Here is a 12,391-nt window from a genome sequence, read left to right on the forward strand (position 1 = left end):
CCTTCCTCCGTCGCCAACCTGAAAGAACCTGCCCGGGGGACCGCGATCACGGTGAAGGGACCTTCCCACACAGGGGACAACTTATTCATTCCTTCGCGCGACTGGATGCGTCGGAGAACTAGGTCCCCCACCTCGAGAGACCGGGCCCGGACATGGCGCAGATGATAACGCCGCAGACTCTGCTGGTACCGAGCCGCCCGGACAGCAGCACGCCGCCGGCGCTCCTCCAGGTAGTCTACGTCGTCGCGCCTTTGATGCTCCTGCTCACCCTCAGAGTATGCATGCACTCGAGGGGAGCCCAGAGTGAGCTAGGAGGGGAGGACTGCCTCGGCGCCGTAGACGAGGAAGAAAGGAGTTTCCCCGGTAGCGCGGCTTGGCGTAGTCCGATTGGCCCATAGCACGGCTGGCAGCTCGTCCACCCATCCCTTCCCGTGCTTAGCGAGCACGTTATAGGTCCGGGTTTTGAGGCCCTTCAGTATCTCCGCGTTGGCGCGCTCAACCTACCCGTTACTCCGAGGATGAGCGACGGAAGCGAAGCAGAGCTTGATGCCGAGATCTTCGCAATAGTCGCCGAACAAGGCACTTGTGAACTGGGTGCCGTTGTCGGTGATGATTCGGTTCGGGACGCCTAAGCGGCTAGTGATGCCGCGGATAAACTGGAGCGCCGTGTTTTTGGTCACCTTGATGACTGGGACCGCCTCCGGCCACTTGGTGAATTTGTCGATAGCGACATATAGGTATGCATAGCCCCCGACTGCTCGGGGGAATGGACCCAGAATGTCCAAACCCCAGACCGCGAAAGGCCATGACAGGGGAATGGTATGGAGAGCCTGAGCTGGCTGGTGAATCTGCTTTGCATGGAACTGGCATGCCCTGCAGCGCCGAACCAGCTCGGAAGCATCCTGGAGAGCTGTAGGCCAGTAGAAACCTTGCCGGAAGGCTTTCCCGACCAGCGTGCGGAACGATGAATGGCCACCGCACTCGCCCTCGTGGACCTCAGCGAGAAGATCGCCGCCTTCTGCCCGAGAGATGCATTTCAGGAGGATACCTCCTGCGCTACGTCGGTAGAGATCCCCATCCACAATGGCATAGCGTTTGGACTGCCGAGCAACCCTTTCGGCAGACGCCTCATCCTCGGGTAGGAACTTTTCTTTCAAGTACCCTCGGATGTCAGACATCCACGAGGCATCTTGAGAACATTCGGCGAGCACAGCGCACTCGTCGGACGGCGGCGCCCTGACGGGGCTTCCCACTGAGGGCACCGCCGGGGTCCCCTGAATTGAGTTCGAGGTTTCCCCTTCATCCTGTTCGGCAGGCAGGACGGAAGGCCGTGCGAGTCTTTCTTCAAAGACTCCGGCAGGGACGCGCGCACGTGATGAGGCCAGGCGAGAGAGCTCGTCGGCCGGAGCATTGTCGCGGCGAGAGATATGCCGCAATTCGAGGCCGTCGAAGCGTCTCTCGAGCTTTCTGACTGCAGCCACGTACGCCGCCATTTGAGGATCCGCGCACTGGTACTCCTTGGACACCTGGTTGACGACCAGTTGGGAGTCCCCTTTGACCAGGAGGCGACGAATCCCGAGCCCCACCGCAGCTCGGAGGCCGGCGATGAGACCTTCATACTCCGCCATGTTGTTGGATGCGCGGAATTGCAACTGTACGACGTACCGGAGCTCTTCACCCGTTGGGGAGGTGAGAACCACTCCGGCCCCTGCGCCTTTCAGCGAGAGGGAGCCGTCGAAGTGCATGACCCAGTACCTGGGCGCGTCGTGCCCGGGATAGGCAGAAACCTCTTCTGGGACGACGCAGGGGACGGGCGTCCACTCTGCCAAGAAGTCGGAGAGTGCCTGGCTTTTAATTGCCTGGCGACTGACGAAGTGTAGGTCGAACTCCGCCAGCTCTACTGCCCATTTGACAACGCGCCCGGTGCCTTCCCGGTTCCGGAGAATGGGTCCCAGTGGATAAGTGGTAACCACCGAGACCTTGTGCGCCTGGAAGTAGTGGCGCAGCTTCCGGGAGGCGATGAGCATGGCATAGAGCAGCTTCTGAGCTTGGGGATACCTTGTCTTGGCCTCCCGGAGGACCTCGCTGACGAAGTACACCGGTCGCTGTACCCGGCGGGCCCGGATGGTGGCCCCACCCGGGGGGCTGCCACAGCCCCCAGGGTCAGCGGTATGGTCGGGGTTGGCCGGGCATTCGAGCTCGATTCCTTGGCTGGGAAGAGCAATGTGCTCGGGCTCGACCCCTCGCTCCGGGGGAGCCACGAGGACAGGTGAGTGGTCGGGGGCCTCTGGGAGCTGGGACCCAGCACCCGGCCCTGAACACTCGTCTCGCTCCACCACCAATACTACGCTCACAACCTGAGGAGTGGTTGAAACGTAAAGCAGCAGGGGCTCACCTTGAGAGGGAGCCACCAACACGGGTGGCGAAGTAAGGTACTTCTTTAAGTCGCGGAAGGCCTGCTCGGCCTCCGGCGTCCAGTCAAAATGATCGGATTTCTTCAGAAGCTTGAAGAGGGGGAGCCCTCGTTCCCCGAGCTTGGAGATGAAGCGCCCGAGGGCGGCCATGCAGCCGGCGAGGCACTGGACTTCCTTGAGTCGAACCGGGGGTCGCATCTGCTCGATGGCCCGGATCTTCTCTGGATTGACCTCGATCCCTCGGCCAGAGACCAAGAAACCAAGGAGCTTGCCCGCTGGCACCCCGAAGACACATTTCTCCGGGTTGAGCTTGAGGCGGGTAGAGCGGAGACTATTGAAAGTCTCGGCAAGGTCCTCGAGCAGGGTGGCGCGGTCTCGGGTTTTGACCACGAGATCGTCGATGTAGGCATCGACGTTGCGGCCAACCTACGAGTTAAGAGTGATACGAATGGCGCGCTGGAAGGATGATCCAGCGTTGCGCAGGCCGAAAGGCATTGACATGTAGCAATAAGTCCCCACCGGGGTAGTAAAAGCAGTTTTTTCCTCGTCCCCTACGGCCATGCGAATCTGGTGATACCCAGAGTTTGCATCTAGGAAGCACAAAAGATCACATCCCGCAGTTGAATCTACGATTTGATCAATGCGAGGTAAGGGGAAGGGATCTTTAGGACAAGCCTTGTTAAGGTCGGTGTAGTCCACGCACATGCGAAGCTTGCCGTTGGCCTTCGGGACGATGACTGGGTTTGCTAGCCAGTCGGGGTGGAGGACTTCTCGGATGAATCCGGCGTCGAGGAGCTTGCGGACCTGCTCGCGGATAAACTCCTGGCGCTCTGGCGCCTGCCGCCGGACCTTCTGCTTCACCGGGCGGGCGTCCGGACGCACAGCCAAGTGATGCTCGATCACCTCCCTAGGGATCCCGGGCATGTCGGACGGTTGCCAGGCAAACACGTCCACGTTAGCCCGGAGGAAGGCGACGAGCGCGCTTTCCTATTTGCTGCCCAGGTCGCTGCCGATTCGGACAACCTGGGTAGCGCCTTCGCCCACCTCGACCTCCTTCGTTGGAACAGAGGTGTCGGCGGCGAGTCGGGGTCTGGATGAAGAGGGTCCCGGGCCCCCTGAAGAGCCATCAACCTCGGCCTGTGCTGAGACCAGAGCCATGTATGATTGTTCGGCGCAGGAGACGGCGCCGCGGGAGTCGGCGACCACGGAGATAGAGCCTGCGGGGCCGGGCATCTTAACCGTAAGGTATGCATAATGCACGGCCATCATGAACTTGGCAAGCGCCGGACGCCCGAGGATGGCGTTGTAGGGGAGAGGGAGCTCTGCAACATCGAATAGGACGCACTCCGTGCGGAAGTTGTCCCGGCTCCCAAATGTGATAGGCAACTCAACCTGCCCGAGGGGTAGGGAATGCCCGGGAGTTACTCCACAGAAAGGGAGTGACGGCCTTAGGCGTCGGGAAGATACTTGCAGCTTCTCAAAAGCCTCCTTGGAGAGGAGGTTGAGGCCGGCACCACCGTCGATCAGCACTCTGCCGACCTTAACATTGCAGATAGTGGGAGACACAACCAGAGGTAGCCGTCCCACGGCTGCAGTACTGACGGGGTGATCTGCCATGCTGAACGTGATCGGAGCATCCGACCACCTCAGGGGTCTTGTGGCCTCCTCGCTCGGGGTTGCCGAGCACACTTCGCGCCGCATGACCTTGATGCCACGGCGCGAGCAGGGTGTGTAAGCGCCCCCGTCGATGAAGGCAACCGCATGCTCGGGCTCCTGGAAACCGAGCTCGGCGTTGTTGGGGACGACCTCGGCATTGCCTCCTCCGTGGGACTCGTCGCGCTCCCTCTGGCGCTGCTCCACGAGTCCTTTGACCGTACGACACTCCGTGAGGTCGTGCCATCTGGTCAGGTGTATGGGACACCATTTACCTGGCTCGGGCCCCGCGGGAGCGGGGACCCTCGCTGGAATAGGAGCTCGGCCAGGGGCCGGGGCTCTTGCTGGAGTTGGCGCCCTAGCCGGTGGCGGGGCCCTCGCGGGCACAGAGGCCCGAGGAGGAGCCCGAGCAGGGGCCCTGACGGGGCGCCGATCAACACCCGGCCGACGCTCTTGCCGGCGATCGGGCTCTTGCGGCTCCCTGTGAGCGGGGACTTGGGCTAGCTCAACGGGAGCGGCCTCGCGCTTCCTTCTCTTTTTCTTTTCCCGCTTATCAGAGCGGGAAGAACTTGGCTGGTCGGAAACGGGGCGAGGAGCATGCCATGCCCTGGCCTCCGCAGCCTTGGCGCACTTATCGGCCAGTGCGAAAAGCTCCGCAGGGGTCTCGATCTCGTGCGTACCTAGCTTCTCGAGCATCCGCTCATCACGGACGCCCTGCCGAAAAGCAACAATAACAGCATGGGGGGCCACTCGCGGAATAGTGTTGCGAACCTGGCTGAAACGCTGTATAAATCGCCGTAGCGTCTCCCCTTCCTGCTGTTGGACAGCGTGGAGGTCGCACTCCAGACCGGGACGTGCGAACGTGCCCTGAAAGTTGGCCACGAATTGGTGGCACAGGTCATCCCAGGAGCTGATAGATCCTGGGGGTAAGTTCATAAGCCAAGAGCGGGCGGAACCCCTCAAGGCAACATGAAAATAGTTTACCATCACCTTTTCGCTGCCTCCGGCCGCTTGGACGGCCGTCGTGTAGATCTGGAGGAACTCGACGGGGTCAATGGACCCGTCGTACTTCTCCGGCAGCTCGGGGCGGAACTTGGAAGGCCACCTCACCCGACGGAGCTCGGTGGTGAAGGCACGGCAACCGGTGCCGTACCCCGCAGCACGAGCGGGGGTTCTTGGTGGCGAGAAGCGGCGAGCCGGGGATCCTCGGTGGTCATGCGCCGGGAGAGAGGAAGCCTGGTCCTCTGCCCCAACCCCCTGCCGGGTCTCCTGCTGACGCTCGAGAGTGACTCGGGCATCCTCGTGGCCCCTCCGCTCGTCAAGGTGCAAACGAAGGTCCCGGGCTCCGGACATGGCCAGGGGGACGGCACTCCGCCTGGAGACCCCTCGGCCCGTGCGGGTGTTGCCCGCTGAGGAGCCGGCTCTGGCGGCACCGTGCTGAGAAGTGGCGCGAGGACTCCCGGCCTGCACCTGGCGACGAGCAGTGCCGACCAAAGCGACGACGTCTTGCATCCACCGGCCTTCCGGAGTGTTGGGCGTGGCCTGAATGGGCGGGTGTCTGAGGAGAGCTTGTGCTGCAAGCAACGCGCTCCCTGGGCTGGCCTCACTGAAAGCGAGCCTGCACCGAGGCGGCACCCGACGTGGTCCAGAGGCAGACCTGGCGGCCGGGGTCCCGACCACCTGCTGGGGGTCGGAAAGTACGTTGGCAGCGGCGGCGGCGCTGATGGGCCCAGCGCCTTGATCCCCTTGGGCGGGAAAGGCCGCACGCGTGGATGGCGGCTGCCGCGGGTACGCAACAGCGACGGGGCTTTCTTCGTGGGGCAGCGTTCCGTTACTGGAAGTGGAGCCGGAACGCTGGAGACGGTGCCCACCTAACATCTTTTCCTGTGAAGAAAAAAGTGAAACAAACAATCCAGGGATATTCCCCCCTACCTGGCGCGCCAGCTGTCGGAGAGTGAACTCCTGTCGCAGGGATCCCGAGAGACCCCTTTTTAGAGATTCGGCCGGGGGGATGATCCTGGAAAAACTTGTTTGGGAAATAAGCGGGAACGGAAATAAATGTGATGGCCGGCGGGAGACGATCACCCTAATGCAAGAAAAAGTGGGTACGCCGGGTTTTAGACAGGTTCGGGCCGCACGGAGGCGTAACACCCTACTCCTGTATGAACACTATATTTATCCTTGAAGGGAGTTCTTCAAGGAGGTATCTGGTTCTAAGGGGAGAGCTGTTTTCAAAGAGCTTGAGGCTCTTATGTTCTAGCTTAACTTGAGCTGGTTCGAGTGTCTGTCGATCTATCTTTGGCCTGGTTCGTCGGAGATTGTTGGTCGTCTGGTGGTCGAAGGCCTTTTTCTCCTTGCTTTTAGTGTTCTCCATCCTTTCCTTTTATAGGCGCGCCGACCCCAACATATCCTGAATGGGAAAGAGGGGACGCGAATGCCAAGGTGCCACGGAGAAAGGCGTAATCATTTCATTTTGGCGAAGTGACAGGGGCGGTGGAGAAATGCGGCGCGCATTCGACCACCAGCCGCTGCGGAAGCCTCGGGGCGCCCTAAAAGGGGCCCACCGGTCAGCCTCAGAGGTGCCCAGTGCGCCCACCCTGTCTTGTTCTTCTGCCAGGGCAGGGTGGCAGGCGGAGTGCTTCGATTCTGGCAACGTTATCCCGAGGCACCTGGATGAAACGGGACGGGACCCGTGCATTTAATAGACCCACGGCCCCCTGCTAGTGCATGGCAGGGTCTGACACTGGGGCGTGGGCAGCTGAGGATGTCAGGATGTCAGGATGTCAGGATGTCAGACCGCGCGTGCCTATTAAATGCGGCATTGGGCCTTTGACTGGATGACACCCTGACGACGGGACCCTTCGGGTCGTTGAATGATCTTGCGCGAACCTTCGGGGCACCGAGTCCTCGGGGGATGCCACGTGCAGCCCCGAGCACTCTCTCCCGAGCACTGCGGTGGGACCTTCGGGGCACCGAGTCCTCGGGGGCTGCCACGTGCAGCCCCGAGCACTCTCTCCCGAGCACTTTGGTGGGGCCTTCGGGGCACCGGGTCCTCGGGGGCTGCCACGTGCAGCCCCGAGCACTCTCTCCCGAGTACTGCGGTGGGACCTTCGGGGCACCGAGTCCTCGGGGGCTGCCACGTGCAGTCCCGAGCACTCTCTCCCGAGTACTGCGGTGGGACCTTCGGGGCACCGAGTCCTCGGAGGCTGCCACGTGCAGCCCCGAGCACTCTCTCCCGAGTACTGCGGTGGGACCTTCGGGGCACCGAGTCCTCGGGGGCTGCCACGTGCAGTCCCGAGCACTCTCTCCCGAGTACTGCGGTGGGACATTCGGGGCACCGAGTCCTCGGGGGCTGCCACGTGCAGCCCCGAGCACTCTCTCCCGAGCACTTTGGTCTTAGTATTTGGACCCTGCAGATCATCGGGGAACTAGGGTGCTCGGGAACCAGAGGCGGCGGCCCCGAGCACCTTCTCCCGGGATTTAGCTTTTTCTTACCTCGCAGGGTGGTGACATGTGGTGGATAGCCGGCCTGGCCTCGGGACTTAGGGACCCCTGGTTCTGAATACACCGACAGTAATAATTTTAAAACAGGGAGTTGCCAATACATAGCACGAATGGAAGAAAAAGGCTAAGAAAATCATGTACCCCTTGGTCAGCTTTTTCGTTATAAGTTGAGAGATTAATCGTCAGCGACACAATCAGACTTTTGACGTCAACAACAGAAGTTTAGGACCGTAGGCTTTTGCTCGTCCTCACCTTGCAGTTCTCACAAACACCGTTTCGTGCTTTGCATGCACCTGTGCATTACAGGGTTGATAAAAAGGACATGGGGTTGCAAGGTTTTTTTCGTCCTTAGGACCCTTAAATGTTGTGCTCTTATGCATGCACCATAATAAAGCCTAAGAAAATACAACTTCGTATGGCTTTAGGAATACACGGTATATCTAAATCATCTATCTCTTCTGTCTAATACTTATTCATTCGTTGATTCTCTCATTTATCCTATGATCTTTTTTACCTATCTTTTCAACATGAATCTCAACACAAATAAATGATCCTAATAAGCTATATATCCGAATGCCCTAGCGGATTTTTCATGTTCCAAAGCCCAAGCCGGGAGCTTACGGTCCGAGACATTGAAAACAACAGTGCAGATCCAAGGTGCGACAGGCAGCAAGCACACTGTGTCACTGTGATTCCTCAGAGCGCCCAAACAGCACGACCAAGAATCCAACTGACGATCACATTCTCAGGCAGCCATCGTTCCTAAAACTAAAGAAAAGAAAGAAAAGAAATAGATGAACTGGCCCTTCCTGCCTCCTATCAGTTAATCGGTGCTACTGTATGGATGATTTCCGTGCAAATAATGGAAAATTTCCGGAGCGACGTTGATCAGTCGGCGTCCATCTCCTCGAGCGGGGCCTGCGCTGCTGCTTTCGCCTGCTCCAGAAGATCTGCCGGGGCCTGAATGGCAGGTGAGTAAGGGAGTTCAGAACACAGAAGAAGGAACTCGAATTGCCTGAACCAAATCAAGGGGGGAGGCTTTCTGCTCATGAATGATAGATCGTTCATTACCTTTTGGTACTGATTGTTTGATTCGTCGCACACCCAACTCATCTCCAATTCAAATGCTTTGTCTTTCACTTCACCATGTATTCCGTAAATTCTGCAAGAGGTAAATAAGGGTCAAAAGCCATAGAGCAAGATAGAAAAACCTCAATAGTTGCACCAGTTAATGCCGTCGATTGTGGAGTAATTCTTCGATGAAACTTGATGTCAGTTTTCCACTAAATTATTCTCTGGAATCTCTTGACATGACTGCCACTACACTAGCCCCTTGCTACGACAAACCTACATCACAAGAATCTGTGCCAGGAAAGAACTCTGCGCTGAAGTACAAGCCTATTATATGGCCAACATGCAATAGATTAGTGGACAGCAAGAAAAACTACTGCTTAGCAGCACGATATTCATAGCATGGATCACAAATATTGTAAAAATCAATGTGAACTTGAAATGCCTTTTGTGCACAAATGCATTGTCATTTTCCCTGGAGGAAAAATCTGTGAATATTAACTGACTATTAGGGCATGTACAATGGAGTGCTTAGATATGGTGCTTATATAAGAAAAGCGGTTTATTTTGCCACTTCAGATGAGCGAGGTGCTTAAGTTTTCTTCAGTGCTTAAGATATGCTAACAGGTAGTTGAGCCTAATTAATCACTCGTTTGAGTTGGAGAGAACAACTCTTATATAGGTGCTTAGTGATGTGGCAATATTCCCTCTCCTTAAACGCTCATGGCCAAGCACCTTGCATTGTATATGCCCTTAGCATCTTTGTCTCATGTCATCACAGAACTGGCGAACTTTCAAGTCATTCAGAGGAGAAAACTTCTAGAGGAAACTCAAGAAGAGGGCGTAACAAGGGGCACTTGGGCTCAATTGAACCCCCATTTTTTTAAGATAAATTGCACCGGTGTATTGGGTAGATTGATTTTTCCCTGCAGATGAAGAGAACCTAATTTTTTGGTGATGGGGCTCCCTCGGAACAAAACGAACTCCTAGAACAATCCGCCCAGGCAAGCTAGGGTTACTTAGCAGTGAAGAAGAAATCGATCAAAGTCCAATACCAGGAGAGGACGTGGAAGAGAAGGAAGGCGACGCCTCTCGACAAGAGAATACTCTGGTGGAAGAAGATCAAGCTTGTCGTGTGGCGTTGCCGACGGCGGGAGAACAGAGAGATCATGAGAGAAAACCTCAACACTCAAATTTGTTTTGCGACTTTTTGGTTTTACCCCTTAAACCTCCGGTTTATTGGAAATTTTGAACAAACTTGTTCCGGTTTCCAATAAAATAGGTTCATGTGGTTCTACTGATCTGTATGTATAGACCAGCTTTGAACTGAGCCATAAAATTCACCAGAAAATTTGGTGTTCTTTCGATTCAATGGTGTGGCTCGATTAGACTTTTAAAACCATATCACAATATGCCAATACATGGATTAGATTTGCACAATTATAGAAAAAATAGAATAACATACAGTAAAAGAGTTTGAGGACAACATGTTCATTATAAGGATATAGTATCATCGTTCATCCAAATAAAAAAAAAACAATGGTGGTGGGGGCACTAGACTATCGAAAATGGTTGCAATCATCACCGTTTCCATCTCAATTGAAGTAAATGCACAAGTCCCATGACATGTTGTGTAATCCGCTTTAAGGCCAATCACAATGTAGATATGACTTTAAAATTCATCTCACTGCCACGTTCCGATGATGCTTCAACTGCTTTTTCCATCACAGTGTGCAGCAACGTGGTTCATGTCTCGAAATAAAATACAGCTACTCATCTCAACCAAGGCAGACGAAGGTGAGATACGGATCCTCTTACTATACACTAACAGCACGTCCGTTGACATACAAGTAAAGGCCCACATGTCAGTAAAGCATGTAGTAAGATCTTGGTCTATGAAGATAGGGTGAATCTGGCAGGGGCACTGTAGAATAATAGTTTATTCACCCAGCATCTGGGCAACTACTTTCTAACTCAGCATCGAGTGTTGCAGTGGCAAAATAGATGCCTTGGTCTTCTCTCTCCACTGTGGCTGCTCTAAGTGGATTAATTTGACGGGTTTAAGCGTTTGATCCAAGGAGAGGGAGGTGTGAAAAAGGAACCAATGGCGGAACACTTTGTACAATTTTCAACCAAAAATTCAAGGGTGTCAATATCTTTTTAAGCGTTTGAAACCATTTTATTTTTCAATCATCAACTTGGGACAACTGGATCAACATCCAACCAGCTACGCTCAACTCCTAAGTAGTCGAACATTGATACAATGACTTACGAGAGTGATTGAAAAACAAACGGGTTTCGAGCACTTGAAAAATAGCAAAACTGAAATGCAATGTTTTCCGTCCATACACAGGCACTCGGATGTTACTCCATGCGTTATATAGAGATATAGAAAACCCCTCGTTAATCTGCTCGTTTTTCTTTTCCGTTGCAGATTCATCTGCTCACTGCTCTCTTCAGTTTTACAACATCACACGTCGATCGAATACGTACACTAGCGACGTGCTCTCCTGCAGCTGCAAGTTGAGTCACATGAAGCCGTCCCTGCGGTCTTGCTCCTCGGCCTCCCTGTTCGCCGTCTGCACGGCCTTGAACCACAGAAACGCCTGAAATTCACCCGACAGCTCAGTCAGCTACAACCAGGCGCTGCAATGAGAGAGAGAGAGAGAGAGAGAGAGAGAGAGAGAGAGAGAGAGAGAGAGAGAGAGGATGCAGTTCTGGGATCCCGGCGATCGAACGAACACATGCGTGCGCGAGAGAGGGTGGGAGGCACGATATACGTACGGAGGTTGGGATGCCGGTGAAGACGAAGAACCCCAGGAGCGGCGCGTACAGGGCGCTGTCGGAGCCGATGATCCCGAACACCGGCCGCTGGTTCGTGTACTCGAAGATGGAGCCGACCTGTGGTGCGGAGCAATTCGGTCAGTGAAGAAACCGAGCCGCGCTTTGATGGTCGAGGAAAGGAAGGGGTGTCCAAGAAACGCACGGCGGCGATTGCGGTGACCGCGGACGCGAGCAGGTAGGCGTAGAACGGGACGTTGCCGGCGCCAGGCTCCTGCGCGCCCCCCGCGCCGCCTCCCTCCCGCGCCCACGGCGGTGGCTCGTCGGCGCCCGGCCGGGCCCAGGCGGGGATCTTCTCCTCCGCCTCTCCCGGCTGCTTGCCCGCCGCGGCCAAGACCGCCGGCCTTCGGCGCGACGACGGCCTGCCGAGGAGCGAACGGGTGAGACGGGCCTGAGGCCTCGGCCTCGGGCCACCTGAGTGCCTTGAGGAGCTGCACACGGAGGTGGAAACCACGGCCACCACCGCGGCCGCCATGGAGACGAGCGCGACGAGGTCTTTGCGCTCGGTGCGGTGCTCCGACTCCGAGACTAGCGGTGGTTGGGCACCGTTGCAGTCCGGGACTGGATAGGAGGTAGTCGGCGTGCATGATGAGTGGATAGGACGAGGACGACGTGGCGTCCGTGGGCTGCCAGCCTGGCAAGAGCTTTGCCTGAACATTTGGAGTTTCCCCGGCCCACGTGGCAATCGATCGTGGATATTATTCGCGAATCGCGACCGTTCAACCCCATCTGAAAACTTTTTTAGAGGGTAAAACGAGAATCTACACTATACACGTATTTTACATTTACACTAGACGTAAATATGCATGTACTTTTATACACACGCTAAAAAAGTATTAAAAAAATAAAACTTTTATATAAGAAAACGCACCGTACTATTGAACACGCACGTATATATATCATAGATT

The 12,391-nt window shown here is 55.9% G+C and overlaps 1 protein-coding gene across 1 annotated transcript; it reads right to left on the reverse strand.

The window, feature by feature from the left end:
* Positions 1 to 10,797: 10,797 nt before the first annotated feature.
* Positions 10,798 to 12,039, reverse strand: LOC133884908 (uncharacterized). Its single transcript, XM_062324509.1, has 3 exons — positions 11,629 to 12,039; positions 11,427 to 11,543; positions 10,798 to 11,248 (listed from the first exon to the last, which is right to left on the reverse strand). Exons 1-3 carry the CDS (start codon positions 11,956 to 11,958, stop codon positions 11,171 to 11,173), a joined length of 525 nt encoding a protein of 174 aa, XP_062180493.1. The 5' UTR covers positions 11,959 to 12,039; the 3' UTR covers positions 10,798 to 11,170.
* Between the last annotated feature and the right edge of the window lie 352 nt (positions 12,040 to 12,391).

The sequence above is a fragment of the Phragmites australis genome, chromosome 11 (genome assembly GCF_958298935.1).
Source record: "Phragmites australis chromosome 11, lpPhrAust1.1, whole genome shotgun sequence".
NCBI classification, from domain to species: Eukaryota; Viridiplantae; Streptophyta; class Magnoliopsida; order Poales; family Poaceae; genus Phragmites; species Phragmites australis.